Below are 19741 nucleotides of genomic sequence, written 5' to 3'. Positions count from 1 at the left end.
CTGGTAAGGGGAGCACTGTGTGCACAGAGTGGCAGTCTGCTCTCAGTTTTGGTTCCTAGCCCCACTTTGGTGCCCAGCAGCGGAGAGGAGCAATTGTAGAAGGCCTGCTCAGCCCTGGGATGGTGCATGCAGCATCGTATGGTATGTAGGGATGGTGGATGTAGCATCTGGTTAGCACAGGGCTGGGCAAGATGTGGCCTGGGGGCCAGCAGCCAACACTGCAGCTATGGAGGGTGGAGAGTTTTGGGTACTGATCCCATCCCGGCAAAATCTTTCAGCTCCTATTAGGTACAAACCATCCCATGGGAGCTGAGAGATTTTGCTGGGGTTGGGAGCAGCCCAGGAAACCCCTATAGGGTAGCCAGTGGTCTGGGGCTGCTGGCAGGCAGGAAAGCCTGCCTGAGGGTGCTGCTGGACTGGAGCTGCTTGGATTAGCACTTCTTGGCCAAAGCCTGCTTCTGGCAACCACACCACAACTCCCTGCCAACTCCTGCACCCACCCTGATACTTCTCTCCCAGGCCATAATCCTCTCCTGCTCCCATACCCCCTCCTGGACCTAATCCTCTGCCCCAGGCCACTACTCAAACCCACTGCACCCTCCCCAGGTCACAGCTCTCAAATCCTGCACCCACTCTTACATCTCTCACCCACACCAGAATGCTCTGCTGCACCCATACCCCATCTGGGTCCCTGCACCCAATACCCTGCCTCAGGTCACAACCCCTCCTCCACCCAAACTCCCGGTCAGACCCCTCGTCAGACCTCAGGCCCTATCCTATACTTCAGCCTCCTGCTGCAAGGGCCTTTCTGCACACAACCTCCATCTGAGACCCTACACCCCTTCCCCCCGCCCAAACAAAAAGTTCAGCCCTTGACCACACACCCGAATTTTGGATTGGCCCCCCATCAAAAATTATGCTGACCCTGGGTTAGCGTATAAAGGGTGTGAGGGGTATGGGCCAAGCTTGGTGGGGACAGAAACCTTAGAGAAACTGGCCTCCAAATTCTTAATACCAAGCATATGCAAAGTTCAGTTTTTTCAGAGGCTTATAACTGGGAATGATTCGGGATCTTTCTGTCCCTCCTTTTTTCAGAAAAAGGCACATTAACACCAGCATGACTCTCCTTCCAAATTTCCAGTCCCTGCTGACTAGGGGTGGGTAAAATTAGCCCTGGGGGCTGGATCTGACTTTCCAAGCATTTCTCACCAGCCCGCCCAGTTCATTAGCAGAGTGTGCATACTTAACCCAGCAGCATGTGTTCAGCTGCCCCTTCTCCCACTTGCTCCAGCTCCAGCCGAGCTGCTCCTAGGATTCTCCTGCTAGCTGTGTGTAGTGGGAGAGGGTAGAGAGGAGAGCGTAGTGCTCAAGTCAGGGTGTTCCCGAGCCCCTGTACCTCATCTCTGAAGAGCAGGGTTTTGGGGGAGAGAGAGATGCGTTGGAGCTGTGCCAGTCTGAAGCCTGGATGGTTACCTGACTTACTCAGGAGTGCAGAGCAGTGGGGAGACAGCAGAGCAGGACAGATTTCCCTTAAAGAGACAGAGGGTGGCTTCTCTCAGAAACTTACCCAGCAGCAGCCAGCACATGCATGCTGTGTCAATGTCACACACACCCAGTCTGTGCCACGCACACATTGCCACTGTTACACGTACACCACAACACACAATCTGTCACAAAGTCTGACTCTCACACACAGTGTTTCCTACTCACATGCTCTCTTTGTCTCTTCCTGTAGACCCCAGCCCCACCCCTGCTTTGGGGTCCCAGAGACATAAACATTCAGAATTAGATGAGTTCCCCCCCTTCATCCAGCTCTGCCTCTCGCTTTTTTGAACTATTTGAGTCACAACATGATAAATAATTGTTTACCAGCACTGGAATTTTCACACTTACCAGGCTTGTAATTATAGTTGTGTTCTTTTTATTGGGTGAGGCACTGCAAGAAAGGGCAAAAAAAGAGTGGCCGAGTAGTTGGTTGATGAATGGAAAATACAGGCGCAAGCTAAAGGGTGAGTCTCAGCCCAGAAGCAGAGGACATGGAGTCATGCTCTCGTTGATCTGAACCGAATATGGTTAGTTCTAATGTAGATGATGATTCATTGTTCTGCTTATTAAAGTGATCCGGTACATACTTTTCCCGTCTTATAAATTTCAGGCATATGACTTGTTTTATACATAATCAAATCAAACTGTTTTTAGAGTACAGAAAGGAAAGATATCAAAATGCTAAGGGTCCTGCTCCCACCGGAGTAAATGGCAACAGGCCCAAGCTTTGCAGGGGATTTGGGAATATGTCCTGTATATTTATTTCCTTTTCATTATTTAATCAAAACCATACATAAAAGGTCAAATTGCTCCCAGCCTTGACTTGTAAAAATGGAAGGTGATTGAAAAATACTGCCTGATCCTGTACTTATTGAGGTTGATGGCAAAGGTTTCATTGACTTCAGCAGCCATGAGTAAGCCTCTGAAGAGTGTCTTAGAGCAGTTAAAATGCATAGGCTTCAGTGGAGTTAATCTTGATATAACCATGACCAGTTTATGCATTTTTAAAGGGGACTGCCTTTGTCTACATTTCGTGCAAAGTGTGCATGATGTCACGTTAGAATAGGTTACGTAATATGTTCTCCCATTATAGGCAAAGCCCTGACTGCTACTTTTACTGAAGCGTATTCTTGTGGGGGGAAAAAAAAACACCCACAATTAGACATAGATTCTGCAAATGCATATGCATAGACTCAGTTTTACTTTCATAAACCTGTCCCATTGGAAGCTCAGAAATTCACAGTGGTAAAGTGATGTATACTAGAGGGATGAGGACAAAAGCTTGTTCTAAGGGCTAGCATGAGGCAAAGTACTGAAAATTTACTTTTTTGTTTTGTAGTGTTTGTATATGCCACTGCTAATTTTACAGTAAACAATCCACAATAGCAATATTTAACATCAAGTGGCTTCATTGGAAACTGGAGCCCACAGAGTTTGATGGATATTTCTTGTTCTGTTTTAAGAATGTCTGTCTGTGCATTTATAAAACACCAACTTTGTAAATAAATAGACTACAAACTTATATAACCTCTTTGCTTCTTTAGCTCAGTCTTCATGAAGTTTTCCTTACTTTTCATTGCAGGAGTACTTTGTAATAGCTCCATTTCAAACATCCTAACTCTTGATTTCATTGATGTAAACAGGCCAGTTCTGTCATCTTAGTGGTTTTATACCAGGAAGTTTAGTTCATGGTTGATAACGCATAATATAAATCATAACATTTTTTGTGGTAAGGTGTGCTTGCACACTTTAATGCATTAATATACAAGAATCTTTTGAAATTTTGTTCTTTGCCATGCATGTAGAATACTCTTACTTGCCACGTTTCTTGATCTGCTTGTTTGCAGTTGGATTGCTTCTAGGTTATTGGACCATTGTGGTGTTTCACCAGTACACTCAGTGATTTGGTAGTATTAGATTTCTTTTTTTTCATTGTAAGATTTTGCCTGTTATGAATCTCTTCTTAATCTAAGACCATCATATGGCAACTGCTTATAGTTTTCTGTACAAAGATGTTTTGGGGGCTCAGATCCTCATCTTGCCATCCTTAGGGATGTGTGTTATTCTATAGTCATATGAATAGTCAGTTGGAATATTATGCAGCTAACATTTAGATGTTTGTTTGTTTGTTTGTTTGAGGGCTTTGATTACTAGTCATCTTCAAAATGTTTTTAATTTTAATAAATTCTCATTTCCAATGAAGTCCTTTTTAAAGCCTTTACTTCCATAAGATAATGTACAAAAGCCAGACACTTCAGAGATGGCTGGATAAGGTGCCATTGGCTGCTTTCACAAATTATTCATTCTACAATGGACTAATAACATTTTTAAGGGAAATGCGATTTTCTTTTTAGAAATGATTACAGAAATAGATTTTTGTATTAGAAATTTGTTGGACTGTAGGCAGTGACTTCTCATCTTGTGAAGTGGGCAGGGTGCTGGACTCTCCCACACCCTTTGCATTCCCCAAGCCTCTGTCTTCCCTCTGTCCCACCCCCCACCACTTTTTTCCCCCAAGTCCCTTCCTCTGCTGTACTCCTGGCCCACCTCCTGCCCCCAGGTGTGCCCTGTCGCTGCTCCTTTCCCTCCCTCCTGGAGCTTGAACGCCATAAATAAGCTGTTCATGGGGTCTCACAAGCTATAGGAAGGATGGGAAGAGTTGGTAAGCTCAGGGCTGCCAGTTCACAAAAGGCACAATGAGTGGGTATTGTGGTGGAAACTTGGCACTGGTAAGTGCTTCACACCCACTAATTTTTCCATGTGGTGCTCCAGCCCCAGAGTATCCATGGAGTCAGCGCCTGTTTGTGGGACTCTGAAACATGATTTCTTGTTTTTTCATTCCTTTTAAGATATGGGAAAGTTAGGTCTGGATTGTGAGAACCTTATATTGCTGAGCAGTTACTTGAATGAGTAGGTTAATTAAAGTCTCTTGACGGAGCTACTTCTTTGAGTAACTATTCACCAGTGTGAGCAGGTGCTTTTTAGTCTGACAGTTAAGTTCCATTTCCTGATTTATCAAACAACTTAAAACTGTTTAATTATTTTCTTTTGTAGGCCTTAAGAGTTGTTTAAATGATGTACTTAAAATTTCAGTGTATACTTAAGTGCTTAGTTGTAATGAGGCTGAATGCTTGTCAGGCATTTGGGCTGTATCCTATCAAGGTTTACTATTGGATACAGTGCGTTTTGGTCTGAATAGTCACAGTGAAGTCCAGGGAGACGTGTATATATATAATATCTCTCTGATCTTACAAGGTTGGATGCAAATGGACATACTGTTACTAAATAAAAGTCTGAACTAGAGGCTAGAATGGGACCCTTATAATCTTCCTTTGTTGAGAATCCTTTGTTCTAGCTACGTGTTTTGTACAGTGTCTTTAAGAGGCCATTCTGTCTGTTATTTCATTTATTCTTCCTAACAGTCATGCAAGTGGCATTGCCAATCAACAGTTTAGACCTTTAAACTTTTATATAAGGCTTTGTAACACCCGATTTGCTGTATCTTTTCTTGGCCTGGTCTACACTAGCACAGGCCTTGGCCTGAGTTACACAACGTCAGAGATGTGAATAACATAGCTGAAATCTTCACCACAGTAGGTTGGCAGCTGATGCTCTCCTGTTGACTCTACTTAGTTGTCTTATTCTGGCGGAGTACCGGAATGGACGGGAGAGGGTTCGATGGTTGATTTATCATGTCTATACTATGTATCATAAAGAGACCCCTGCTGAATTAATCAATGCGACATGTAGTGAAGACAGGCTCTAATTTTAATAGTTTAGGGCTAGAGCAGGGGCATCCGATGCATTCACCATTCACCTCATATGGTGAATAGGACACTGTCTTGTGGCAAATACAGCTCTGAGCCTTTAAATATGGCTTCTGTTGAGAGCTGCATGTAGGGAGTGCCGTCTGCCTGCTCTGCACATGAGCTCCACCGCTGGGTGGGAGAAGCGTGTGGCAGCTCCGGTGGCAGCCATGGCGGCTCTGGTGAATTGCCAGCATTGAATTCAAATGGAGGTGCTGGGGATGCCTGGCTCTGGGAGGAGGGCATTTATTTAGAGCAGGGGTGGGGAGGAAAGTGGGAATATAGAAAGATGACAACCACAAGTGTGGTTATCTTTGAATTCCTGCTGGACACTGCTGGGCTATAGTCTGCCACCATTACTTATGGCTGAGTAGTATCTCTCCACACTTGTCCTCTGGATTTCACTTGGATGCTCACCTCAGGCATGATCCAGAGCCTTTTGTAGCCAATAGAAAGACTCCAATTAGTCTTTAGTACACTTTGAATGAGGCCCCTTTCCTCCCTGATTCAGCAAGGCATTTAAGCATGTACCTAATCTTAAACATATGAGTAATTCCATTGACTTTAAAATGGTTTGTCTCATATTACTAAAGTTAAGCATACGCTTAAGTATTTTTCATCATCGAGGGCCATAGAAAACTGAATGGTAACCAAGGTGAGTAAAGGTGGCAAAATAGCCCTTTCATGCTATTCAGGAGTTATCTAAATATTTTTTCTTGAGCTTTTGTTGTTCTGACAACTGTCTGCATAATCAGCCCTCTTGCTGAGAGAAGAAAGCGAGTTTCTCTTCCCTTCACAGATTTCTACAGAAGCACTGATAGTCAGATGTGGTTATTGTTCACAGTTGTCACCACATGTTTTTGCAGACACTTTTTATTGCATACCAAACAGCATTAACAACTGATAATAAGCAAGTCATGATTTTTGAATGTAGAGTTGAATGGCTATGCCAGAAGATGGAGCTGTTTGAAAGATTGGCATAAATATGTTTTATTGTTTTGGAAAACATTTTTTTTTTTTTTTGCTGTGGACAAAGAGAAGGTCATTACTAGAGTGCACTGCATGGGGTGCAAGCAGTCATAGGTGGTGTACATGAAATTAATCCAACTCTTTGGGTTATCATGGTACTTTGTGAAAGTCTGCTTTTGGACATTACCAGTGGAGTGTAAGGAGGCTTGAAGGTAGCAGAATGAATAAAGGACTCTACCTTCCTTTATTTATGTTGTGCCTTTAAAAAAGCTCTTTTTGCAAATCAAGCTAATCTATTCCCCAATTCTAAAGTGTGGTATTGAAGTTATAAATAATAATGTTCTGTAACAATTTAAAAATAAAAACATAATTTCCCCAATAAAATAAAATAGTGACACATCATCTCTCCCATCCTCCAAAGCCACCTGCAGTGCTCATTCCAAGATTGGACAATCACTCATGTTCTCATGAAGCTGAAGTATAGGGTATTGTCTGATTTGTAGTAGAAGTAGTAGCAGAAGATCTTTGGATAGTTTTCTGTGTGAACCACTCCAGATACAATGACAATAAAAATAACTAATCATAGCCTTTTGTGCTTTGACTCCTCAGTCTGTGCAATAAACATAATAGTTCATCTTTGTGGCTGAGTTAAATAATATTTGTAAAGGGATTTTGAGATTCTCGGGCAAAATCTATGTGAGTCCAGTTGCAGTTTTTATTTTTACCCTGTAAACACAGAGCATCTCTAAGTTATTTAAACATCATGTCCTGTTCTTTTCAGGTTTTTATGTGTTTGGCCTTACATTTTAGTCAGCCAAAGGAAACAGCTTGTTTTTATGTGGGCCTGTGCTATCTGATCTCTCAGCACTGTGCTCTCTGTATTTACTCTGAGTACTGACCCTTAATGTGATATCCAAGAGCCTCACAAACTTTAATGTACTTATGCTCACAACAGCCCTCTGAGGAAGGAATTACTCCCATTTTACACCTGGAGAAGAGAGGCACTGTGAGATTAAATGACTTTCCGAATGTTATTCAGGAAGTTGGTGGCGGAGAAAAGAATTTAATGCAGGTCTTCCACATCAGTACTCTAACCGCAGATTCATCTTTCATGATTGACTCAATGCTGAGACTTCCATTATTAAATGTGGCTGACTTAGTCCTGAACATGGCTGACTCTGTCCTTTCATTTTCTTTCCTTCTGGTGTCTTTTGCTGGTGGTTTCATACTCAGAGAAGTCTGCTATGGGCTGGCAAGGGTATTCTACACACAATAGTGTTCAGGGGCATGGGTATTTCTGCTGTGATTCCTTGGCTGAGCAGTCATAGATCAGCAGAGGGCAGTATGATTTTAATTAAGAATTAATCTCTTGTGCTGTGTGGAGGTCTATGACGACTCGCAAGGAGCAGGGAGGTTCTCTGGCAAGTGAGGAAGAGTAAGTCATGAAGGGTCTGGTGCCCTGGGAGGAGTGGGGTTTTTCGAAACAGCTGGCATAGAGGGGGCCAATCTGATGCTGGATCCTAGAGACCTTAGTGCTTGAAGCACTTGCAGTACTTGCCTTGAAGCACAGTAGGAGAAACCTAGCAGGTCGGTGGGCCACCAGCATCCCATAGGAGGGCAGTGAGTGCCCAGCTCCACCATTCCTCATGGCCTCTGTCAGAGAAGGTTGGCTTCAGTTTGGTTTCCACCCAGGGTTCCAGGACAATCATGCCAATGGATGCTAAACCTAACTTGTGACCCACTATGGGTCCCCAGGGAGGTTGAGACCATCTTATGTGCCCCTAAGTAGACTTCCTGTTGTTTGTGGAACTTAAAGTTGGGGTAAATGTAGTCCATTAGCCCTTGTGGTCTTGCTGAAATGAGAATGTAGCTCTTCTTATCTGGTGCACTTTAAACAGAAGGTGTCCTTACTAACACTATGGAGGCACAAGCTAAAGGGACTGGTTGACAAGGGGAAAAGAACCCCCACAGTTCTCTGTCAATTTTGATACTTTTGACTTAAATGAAACAACCAAAGGGAACGGATAACTCAGCACAGGCCAGCATTTCAAGTTAATGAGCAGGGTATTCATGCAGGTGAAATACCCCATAGAGAGCAAAATAACTTCCTCCTTTCCCACCATTATAAGTTGAGGGAAATAGTTATTAAGGACACAATTCTCTGCTATTGTGACATATACAGTGCAGATAGCATCTTGTTGACTCCCATGTTAACTGAGAAGCATTTGCAAATGACTGAATTTTACAAACTTATGAACAAAGGGAATCAGAGGGAAGAGAAGAATAAAAGCCAGGTAATTCTTCCTTCTGCTCCCAAGCAGTAGCACTTCATATTTATAAAGATACACCATTGCTGAGGTGAATATTAAAGCTAGGTAACTGATAGCTCTTGAAAAGTAATCGTGGGCAACGAATCGCCATCAAACAGGTGTATTTCTAGTGGGGTCACATAGCGGTTCTTGATTGTGTGCTATTTAACATTTTTATTAATTACGTGAATTTAAAGATAAAATTATCACTGGTTAAATTTGCAGGTCACACAAATATGTGGGAGGTGATAGATAGTGAAGAGGGCAGATTACTAGTTCAGAGCAATCTGGGTTGCTCAATAAACTGGGTTCAAGCTAATGATACACATTTTAACATGGCTAAATGTAAGTGTATGCCACTAGCAACAAGAATTGTAGGCCTAGTGCACTAACTGCCCCTCTAGCTGGGAGGTGCTTACAACCTCACCTCTGCCCTGGCTGTGCCCCCACTCCACCCCTTCCTCCCTCCCTTCACACTACCTCTTCCTATCCCCGTTCTGCCTCTGGCATGCCTCCATTCCACTTCTTCCACCAGCCTTCCACCCTGCCTCCTCTCTGCTTCCTCCCACCCTCCCCAGCTGTTTCACAGTGAGTGGGAGGCAGGGGACAGAGTTAGTCGGAGGGGCCACTGGTGAGTGAGAGATGCTGGGGGAAAGGGGGAGATTGGCTGCTGGAGGGTGCTGAGCACCCCCTAATTTTTCTCTGTGGATGCTCCAGCCAAGGAACACTCATGGACAGAAATCTTTATTTCCAGCTTGAATTTGTCTAGCTTCAACTTCCAGCTCTGGGATCGTGCTATAACTTCCTCTGATAGACTGAGAAGCCCGTTATTCAATATTTGTTCCCCATGCAGGTACTTGTGGGTTGTGATCAAGTCTACCCTTAACCCAATCTCTGTTAAGCTAAACGGATTCAGCTCCTTAGCTCTATTACTATAAAGCCAGTCCTTTCCCAGTTCTTTATTATCATCATAACTCTTCTCTGAATCCTCTCCAGTTTATCAACATCCTTCTTGAACTGTGGACACCAGAACTGGACACAAGATTCCAAATGCAATTGCACCAAATAAAAAAGAAGGGGTTATGCTAGGGTAAATCTGGTGCAACTTGTCCTTTCCTTCTCATGTACCTGTGTGTTGCACTGCTCTCCCATGGGTATGGTAGTATATATAATAGCACTCCGTAGTCATTCCTGGAGAAGTAAAATCTCTCATAATAAACAAACAATACTACTCCCACTTGAACCTGAAGCCATCTCTGTGCTATAGTACCCTCAATAGCCTGCGTGCTACACCTAACACCCTGTCACAGGTGTTATTCCATAACTGCCAACTATTAAGTTTATTGCACTTCTCCTTAAGCAGCTGGTATTGGGCACCCTTGGAGATGAAGATACGTGTGGTAGCTAGACCACTGTCTCAATTTAGTTTGGAGATGCCTATAGACACAAGGCCACAGAGAAGTGTGAAGAGAGCACAGAGAATGAGAGAAGCTCTATGGATGAATGAAGGGAGATACACAGGCAGCAGTGGATTTACTAAGAGTTCTAGAACTTCTAGGATATAATCCACAATTGCCCAAGATTTTAGAAATATTCCAGTTTCGGAATTAAGAACTTCTGCAACAAGGTTCATGTGACAATTGTTTTGATCAAAATCAAAATGCTGAACAGTGCTTTGAAGTGAGCAATGGTATATGATAGTTTAAATCTGAGACGCACAGCAGGAACCCACCGATTTCTTTTCTGTTGCACAGATTCCAGTTGCCCCCTTCCAGGGCTGCAGTGGCTTCCAATTCTGACTTGAGGTATCACAGTGACAACTTGCCTGCTTACAGACACTTAATTTGCCCTTGGCTGCAGTCCAGCAACCAAGGAAGGCAGAAATGTAACTTGCCTGTGTTCATGCATAGGAAGCAGCCCACACAGATGTCAGATGAATTTAAACAGAGTGTATACAGAATACAATGATGTTCTCATGCATGAGAATGACTTAAGAAGACTGACACACACACCTCAAACAACTGTCAGACCTTAAAGGGAAACATACAGATTTCCATGACATGTTGGGCCAATGATCTGCAAATAAGTTATATCAAATATATATTTATACAAATAATCATAATTAGCTGTTGTCAATTAACTTTAATTTCTTACCTGTGTGCACATACCAGGGCATGAAGATCTCTCTCTCTAATTCTTTCCATTAATCACAGCTGAACTGCAGGCAACTGCAAGTATTTTATGCAGAAACGTACACATCAGGCTTTACTTTGGCCCATCAGAACTATGGAGCTAACCTGGGAGAGCTAAATGGGGGAGCTAACCTGTAATTTGCACTTAGTCACTTATCCACCTTTACAGACAAGCAGAAAACTCAGAGAGATTCTGCCAGGCATCTGCTGTAAACACAGTTTATGATGTCCCTGACATCATACTACAAATCCTACTACTTTTTCCTTGGAATGGGTGTCATATGAAGAAAGATTAAAAAGACTAGGACTTTTCAGCTTAGAAGAAGGGAGAATAAAATAGGGTATGATAGAGGTATATAAAATCATAACTGATGTGGAAAATGAATAAAGAAAAGTTATTTACTTGTTCCCATAGCAAAAGAACTAGGAATCACCAAATTAAATTAATAGGTAACAAGTTTAAATTTACAAAATCTTCCTTCACACAGTGCCTAGGAGGTCTGAACTACTTGCCAGAGGGGGTTGTGAAGACCAAGACTTTAACAGAGTTCAGAAAAGAACTAGATACATTCATGGAGGTTGGGTCTATCAGTGGATTTTAGCCAGGATAGGTAAGAATGGTATCCCTAGCCTCTGCTTGTCAGAGGCTGGAAATGGATGACAGCTGTCACTCTGGTGATTATCTATTCTGTTCACTCCCTGTGGGGCATTAGGAGGTACACAGGATACTGGACTAGAAGGACCTTTGGTCTGACCCAGTGTGACCATTCTTATGTTCCTCTCCTACACACTCAACATGTTGATATTTTTCTCCAGATAGCCATAAGAATCAGACTATTTTGTCTGTGCAGAGGCACAGGGAACCCACATGGCAAAATAATCACAGAACAGTGGGCAGCCTACATCTTTAAATTCCATCTGTAGGATGAATTAGGTCTCTACCACCTTGTAAGACATTTTGTTGCCAGCCTAACATGCCTGAATCAAACCAGCTAAGCCATCAATTCCAAAGATGGAGGGCTCGAAATGACAATGAGACAGTGCAACCTGATTTTCCATGTATGAGTAAAAGCATATGCCAATATAGGCTAGAGATAAGTGAAGTCCGACATCCCAGATGGGCCTCTGTGAAACTTTAGACATTGGTAAGCAGTACTACAGAGGTGAGTTACATTTATCAAGTGCAACGTCATATTTCAGTAATTACTTCCAATTCCAACTCCTTCTCACCCAGATTTGAAATTCACCCAAACACAGCAAGTCATGGTATGTACATTTGTTAAAAAATTGATTCCTTATGAAACTTGTGCAGTATTCCCAATTCATATTTATTACAGGCAGAAAAATGTTAAGCTCAAGCTATCAGAGTGACAAATGGGCAGAATAAAAGTTTAGCGGGATGCAGTTGTCTCAGTGTGGCTCCCACAACTTCCTATGAGTTAAGCTTTTTCACCTTTTTCTTTTGCTCTCTGAGCAAGTAAACAATTCAGAACATGTAATTACATCTCTTCATACAGCAAAAGGTTCATTAAGCAAGACTGCAGAAACGACAATGTCAAAGGACCCTTGAATGACTTAATATGTAAGCACTTAAAAACCAGATGGTCAGATTAAATTGTACTATGTATTTTAAATGATATAGGACCAGATCCCTGTGAGGTGTAAACACAACATTCAAGGGAGATACACTGATTTATACCACCTGAAGACCTAGCTCAGGGCAGATACTCTTTTATGGACACAAGAATAAAGAAAACATAGGTTTAATAAATCTTCGTATAAATGTTTTTCCTTGAAATGAATTAACTTGCAATTTTCCTATTTGAAATCTAAGATGCTGCTGCGTTTTTTGTTTGAGATTACAGCCACCAGTCTGGCATAATGAGATCTTTGGCTCAGTAGTTGTGTGGATTGATATATATATCTGGGAGGAACAGGAAGTCATGGGAAACTCGGAGGATGAGGTGACAGAGGAGTGAGAGGGCAGTGTGAAAGTCACCACCTGCTGTATATTTGTGTCATGTTCTGTTTTGCTTGGGAGCTAAGGAATAAGTGTACATGTGATAAAAGGGAAGCAGCTTGAGTGAGGGACCATGAAAACTGGGTAGGCAGTGCTGCTCACTGAGTAGCTCAGAAACACATCAGGCTTCACACCTGTTTTTCCACAACCTAAGGACACCTGACTACTCCAGGGGCAGCACAAAGTAAAAGACAGAACAAAACAAATCAAAGCAGTTTGAGAAGGGGTTTAAATATTCATGGCCATGTGGCTAAGATCATGGCAAGTAGTCTCTCAGCCTGTAGTTGACTCATATCATGCTTCCTCATGCATGTGGTCTTCTGTCCCTGAATGTTGAAAGCCCGGTCTTTGCCCTGTTGCCTTGCAGGTGTAAACATTATCTACTAAGCTAATATCTGCATGAAGACAAGCCACCCTCTAATTTTGTGGAAATAAGAAATTTGACTGGGAGCAAATGACACAGAGTGCCTCGTCTGCTACTCAGTGAGCAGCACTGCCTCGTCAGTTTTCATGATTCCTCGCTTTCATAGCATCCTAGGGCTGGAAGGGACCACAGGAGGTCAAGTCCAGCCCCCTGCCTAAAGCAGGATCAACCCTACCTAAACCATCCCAGATAGGATTTATTACCTCAAAATGCCTTGCTGTAAAAGTGAAATATCTTATGGAAGCTAAGTATTCCTGTGAACACAGTCGCCTTTATCAACCAAAGTTGCAGTCTCATCCAAAGGAAAAAAAATTTTTTTTGTTGTGCTTGTGCTTTGTCAATAGTTGGTTTAATATTTTTGAAAATAAGAACCATAACAAAGAAGGCACAGTTGAGGACATCTGCTTAATATATACTACTTGGTATCGATTAATCTTTGGAACTCGAAACTACTACCATACATGAATGATTTGGCTGCCCTGAGGTAGCTGAGAAATGATGTGTTGCTCAAATAAACTTGAGTACCTTTCGAATGGTGAAAGCTGATACAGTATTACATTCACTCAGAGTTTCCATTTTTCAACAGTTACTTGCTGGGATAAAGAAATAGAGAGATGCACCATGGTTTTCATTTTGATACTATTGGGAAATATGTAGACTGGACAAATGAGCAGTAGTACATTGCTCCAGGGATATTTACCTTTCTGATAAATTTGGCAGTTCATCTCCCAAGGTAAATAAAATTTAAATTGTTCAGTAATATTTTGGTTGCAATAGAAGAGCTCCTAAAACTGCATATTTTGGTCACAAACCAAGGCACAGACTAAAACCTGCTGCCTTTCATTGGTCTGATAAGCATGTCTAGGAAATGTTTGTTATCTTTGTAATAGCGATGCGTGGAAATTCTTTTCTTATGTTCCTTTTGCACTAAAAACAATACACCCCCATCCTCAAAAAGCCCTTTCCTGACAGAAACCTTTTTAGTCCTTTAAATGTAACTGTGCAAAGATGCTGATCATCATACTGGGGTGTAGAGGTTTGAAATAGGTCAGGGGTTCTCCAATTTCATTTGCACCATGACCCTTCTCGTAATAAAAATTGCTACATGACCCCAAGAAGGGGGACTGAAGCCTGAGCTCTAGGGTTGCCAACCATCCAAGACTGGCCTGGAGTCTCCCAGAGTTAGCAGATATCTCCCAGTGACTATTGAAAGCAATCCTGGAGATTTCAATAGAATTTTAAGAAAATAACATTACATTTGGGGTGCAGGTGGGGATCTCCAAGAATAGCTTCAGCCAGAGTTGGCAATCATAGGAGCCCATTCAACTCCATCACCCTGGGCAGGGAGGTTGAGACCAAAGCGCAAACTTTTTTATCCCCCAAATGGGGACTGGGGTATGTAACCTGAATCTTGCTGCCCAGGGCTGAAGCTGAAGCCTGATCCCCAGGTGATGGGGCAAGGTCTTGTGTGCTGGGTTCCAACCAGTTTAATGCCAGCCCTGGTTGCAGGTGTGGTGTACTTTGCTGTCAGTTACACTGCTGCAAATCTGCAGTAACGCATTTGGAAATGAAAATTCAGTAAGCAAAATGTAACTATTCAGTTCACTGTGGACTTTTCCCTACGCTGCTTTTTTGTTGGTTAAATTCTGGACATGCTATTGATTACTATTATTAAGATGCTCATTTTGTGGCAGTGGTTCTTATTGCTACCTTTTTAAGACACATTTAAATATCAGTAGCTCTTTTAACAATTGACTGCACAATATTTCTTTTATCCTGAGCAGATGCTTTTGAGGGTTCAAGGTGGGGCACACTTGCCTGCTTTTATGAGTCTTATCTCTCTTCCCTGTGTAAATAATCTTCAGGTGGGGAGTGATACAGAGAGGGAGTCCATTTATCAGAGGACACAAATTTCCTTTGTTTCAGAAAGACATTAGTTACAGGTACCCTGAGCTACATAGAGGATTTAACACAAAGCTTCTGACAAGTACCCTGTAAACACTGCAAACTTTCACTGTTCTTCAGCTGATAACTGAAGCATGAGAATGCTGGCCTAACTGATAATGGAAGAGTGTGTGTAAAAGCTCTTGACATTGTAAGATTTTTTTTCTCTTTGGTTATTTTTGAGTTAATAATGAAAATAAAAACGGGTTGAAAATGGATATTGGCAGCATTAAGAGAGGAAAATATCTGCTTTGAGGTTAACTGGATTCCTTGACCATAAAACACCTTAATGTGTTATGTTTCAGAGTTGAAGTATAATGCTGGAACATTTCTCAGTGACTAGATACACAAGATCTTTGTGTAGGTACTTTCATCTTCCATCTTGCTGAAAGACAGTCTTCCTTTTTTGTTATGTGAGGTCAAGATGTTTATCAGGTGGTGCCTAGTGTTCTTTTCAGTGTCTTTCCACCTCTGTATGTGAAGAATTTCTGTGGTAGAAAATATTTATTTCTATGGTAGAAAATGGTTTTATGTTCTCATTAATAGCTTAATCAGATGTCCAATTTTTGAAGTTACTTGGTATACACAGTGTAGTTCAGTTGTATAGAACCTAGATGTTTAGAAATGAACTTACTTTTAACTTTTCCTAATTATTTTTTACACAGGTACTAATATAAACAATATTTTATCTATTTGCATTGTAATTTTGACAATGAACATCATGCGCTTGGCACATGAAGTAGTTATAAGATTAAAGTCTGTTTTTGAGTAGTAATTCTATTAAATCTCATTCAGACCTAACAGAAGGAACTGACTAGTAGCTAAGTGAGGGAAGTGCACATTCAACATGTTTTCTAGTGAACACCTCTTTTCAGGGCACTGTATTTACTTTTAAGTCTGGAAGAATAAAAAGGGCAAATGTGAGAGATTTAAAATAAATGAAAGTACGCAGCACAGAAAGAAGAGGTGGAATAAACATAGATCTTATCTACGCACAATTTTTGTACCTGTATAACTGCTTTGCTTAGGGGTGTGGGTATTTTTATCAAAATAATTGTATTGGCACAGCCCTTCTTGTGGACACAGTTACGCTGATGTAAAGGAGCCTTTTGCCAGGATTATTTCCCTTCCAGCACCTTAATACTAGCATAACTGCACCTATGCAAATAGGGCTATACTGATATAACTGTGCAGGTATAGTTAGTGCTGTACAATTTTTGCATGAAGTGAATCTCTAAATGGTGTTCTGCGGATAACGTCCACACTTCAAGTGCTGCTGAAGAAACTTACTGATATACTCTTGATTTACTAATGCAATTTGCACCTTTTTCATGGACTGCATTCTGAACTTTTCAGTCACCAGTGTCTGAGGGTTTAGCCTGAAAAATGGAATTAGTAAATGTTGAGCATGGATTTTATGATATGTCCCTAAAAACAATAAATATTGTGAATGGAATTTTCAAAGGCACCCGAGGGAGTTAGGCATCTAAGTCATATTGTTTCAATGGGACTCCATCCCTTGGAGTCATTTGAAAACAACAGCCTGTTTTTTAAATGCATATTGGTGATAATTTTTATATCTTGAAATATACCTAAAAGCTGGTTCTAATTTACAGACAAGGAGGTGCTGCATTGCCATTTCTGTGCAGCTACATTCATTCAAATAACATAACCCTTCATAGGAAAGGATTATGTTAATATAACACAATGGTTGCAAAATTAATCATTCAAAAGGCAGGAAATACCAAAGTTGAGGTTGCATGCACAACAGATTTCATGCAATCTAATGAGCTGCCAGAGTGGACATGGTAGAAGAATGTAATATTCTTCTATTGGACTCAGAAATGCCTTCATATTCCCTGTGTGACACAAATCAGCTTTTAAAGAGATGAAGGAATGTTATCAAGTTTCAGAGAATGGAAGAGTATCTCGTATCTACACCAATATGATGTGGAGAAAATCATTGCAATGTTTTCATTCAGTGCTCATCCATGAGTTTCTCCAGAACTAACTTTATATTGTCATTGATATTTGTTAATACATAAGGTGAGTATAATTGATATGCATTTTCGGACACAATTAACTGAATTCAACAGGATAGCCAGGGAAGGCAGCTTGAACTTCAGTGGAAGAAGTTATTGCTGTGGGTGGATAGTAATGCACTTTTTATTGCAATTACTCTGAGTTTGAGTTTGTCAAAATATACAATACCCATTGTCAGAAGAATTTAATCACTTCTTTACTATAGCGAGATATGGCATAAATAAGTATAAAATATCAGCAGTACAAAACACAACGAATGTTTGTTTTTCATAGAACTGCATTGTAGTTCATCAGTTTGTGTAAGGTCACCATAAACAGGTTTCTGTGTTTCTCTTGTCAGGTAACCCAGGACTGGCAGGTTATTACAGGACCTTTGTACGGGCATTGTACCATGGACTAAACCAGCAGTATCCAGTTTGGGTTGTGAGCCACGCTGGCCACTGCAAGCCCCCTCATGGCATGGGAATGACGGAAGGTACTGTACTGTGATTTGTAACATATACAGATTTTACCATAGTGATGATTTGGCTGCAAAACCCATGTTTCTTAACAGTGTCACTTCACACTTCTATGGTACTATTCATCTTTCAAGTGTCCTATAGACACGTCCCAGAACAATCTTGTGAGGGAGAAAATACTGAGTGTGTTGTTATTATCATCTCTAGACTCCTCTACATGAGACTGTGGGTTCACGGCAACTGATTGTAGTATTTTTGTCATGAGGGGTGTGAGTACTCTTTGTTCAGATTAAAACAGATTTATTTTCGTTTAGCATAAAGAAGCAAGGGATGGATTTAAGGTAACTAGAAATATTTCTGTCTTTAAGAAAAATTAAAGTGTCTGTACATTAATATGCACTGGTGTAATTAGGTTGATTTAAAAATTTTAAGATAAATCACTTCAACGTCTGTGTGGGGACAAGACCTCTGCCTGGTAAATGGGAGGGGCAGGGCAGAAAGGGCATGGTAACACAGCCCAAGTCCATGGAAGTTGTGTGGCCACATCCAAACAGAGGATAAGGTCTCCAGGCCTACCTCCAGACCACTAAATAGTATGTCTTTGGTCTTGTATTACTCTCTTAACTCTTTTTGAATTTACACCTGCGCAAAGCAGTTTTCAGGATCAAGGACTTAAGAGCAGAAATATTTAGGGTAACTTTTCTTACCATTGGCATTTCCATCTGGGCTTTTGACACTTAGCGTTTGCTTCTGTAATTTCAAGGTTGAAAGTGAAATACAAAACCTGGTGGTGTTTTCTGTCTAATTGCTATTAATCAGTCTGGTCAAATGTCAACCTGTAAGCCCAACATTAACATTTTGGCCCTGGGAGAGGAGAATTCCCCATTTTCTAACTACAAGCCATAGCATAGTGTGTGTATAGATCTGCTTTTGCTAGTATGCCTGCTGCACCACGGCGCTAGTAAAAGCTTAGAACACTTTCAATGGATAACGACAAGAAGTCCTGTGGCACCTTATAGATTAATAGATATTTTGTAAGTCTGTATCTAAAATATCTGTTAGTCTATAAGGAGCCACAGGAATTCTTGTTGTTCTTGAAGATACAGACTAACATGGCTACCTTTTTGATGGATAGTTGCAGAAAAAAACTAATTAAATGTCGCTAAGCAAGGTTTTAATGCAACTTTTTATTAGGAGCAGGAAGTTCAAGTCCTGTCATCTGTATGATTTTAGAGTTTATTTTAAAATATTCTTTAGGTAGCTTTTTTAAAATAGTCTTCTAGTAAATCCAACATTTTTAGTAATTTTTTCTATGTAGTATTACTAAATGGATTTCTTGACTAGAGCAGCAAGCTACCCTGCAATAACATGTTGAGAATGTAACAACAAATTCAGTTAAATTCTTATTAAATCTAAGGGAAAATGCTAAGCCCTCTGAAATCCTTGGGATTTATCTCGTTATCATAATCGTAAATTGAATCCAGTTGGGGAAACAGATAGTGGCCAGTGTTGGGTGAACACTCAAAATTTACTTTATCAGAAGCTTGCCCCCTTTCCTGTATTTGTTTATTGCAACAAATGGAGTGAACCATAGCATAAATTAATTGCAAATGCATTATCTCAAAATAGCAAACTTAAAGCCTGAAAAGATGAAATAAGTCAAGAGAGAACCAGAATGAATCTCTAAAAAAACCGTTTGTGGAGTGTTTCTGTGAGGTGCTACAGGGTGAATAACACACCAAAATGGCTTAAAGAGTCAGCTCGAGGAAAATGCAGTCAGCTCGTACCTACAAGTATATAGTACAAAAGTGTGTAATATTTACCTGTCCACGTTACACATACATAATTTAAAATGGAGAGAGGTGGGAAACCTGAGAATAATGGAAGTTTTCTATTAATTTGTCAGGATGCCAAAAAAGTGTTTCCTCTGCTGTGTAACACACCTGTGCAAGCACATTGCTATCTCAACACTAGGATATGGCTGACTGTCTCTGCTATTTCTCACAGTCTTCATTCAGTTTTCAGAAAATA

The 19741-nt window shown here is 41.1% G+C and overlaps 1 protein-coding gene across 3 annotated transcripts in view; it reads left to right on the top strand.

Moving 5' to 3' along the window:
* The window catches only part of LDAH (lipid droplet associated hydrolase), a 210370-nt gene that overhangs the window by 8200 nt on the left and 182429 nt on the right, over positions 1-19741 (top strand). For all 3 annotated transcript variants that reach the window (XM_074988985.1, XM_074988984.1, XM_074988986.1), the window contains exon 3: positions 17593-17727. In XM_074988985.1, the coding sequence (XP_074845086.1) occupies positions 17593-17727 (135 nt within the window). The remainder of the gene's footprint in view (positions 1-17592; positions 17728-19741) is intronic.

This window comes from Carettochelys insculpta, chromosome 3 (genome assembly GCF_033958435.1).
Source record: "Carettochelys insculpta isolate YL-2023 chromosome 3, ASM3395843v1, whole genome shotgun sequence".
Lineage (NCBI taxonomy): Eukaryota > Metazoa > Chordata > Testudines > Carettochelyidae > Carettochelys > Carettochelys insculpta.
This window is presented reverse-complemented; position numbering and strand designations above follow the sequence as displayed.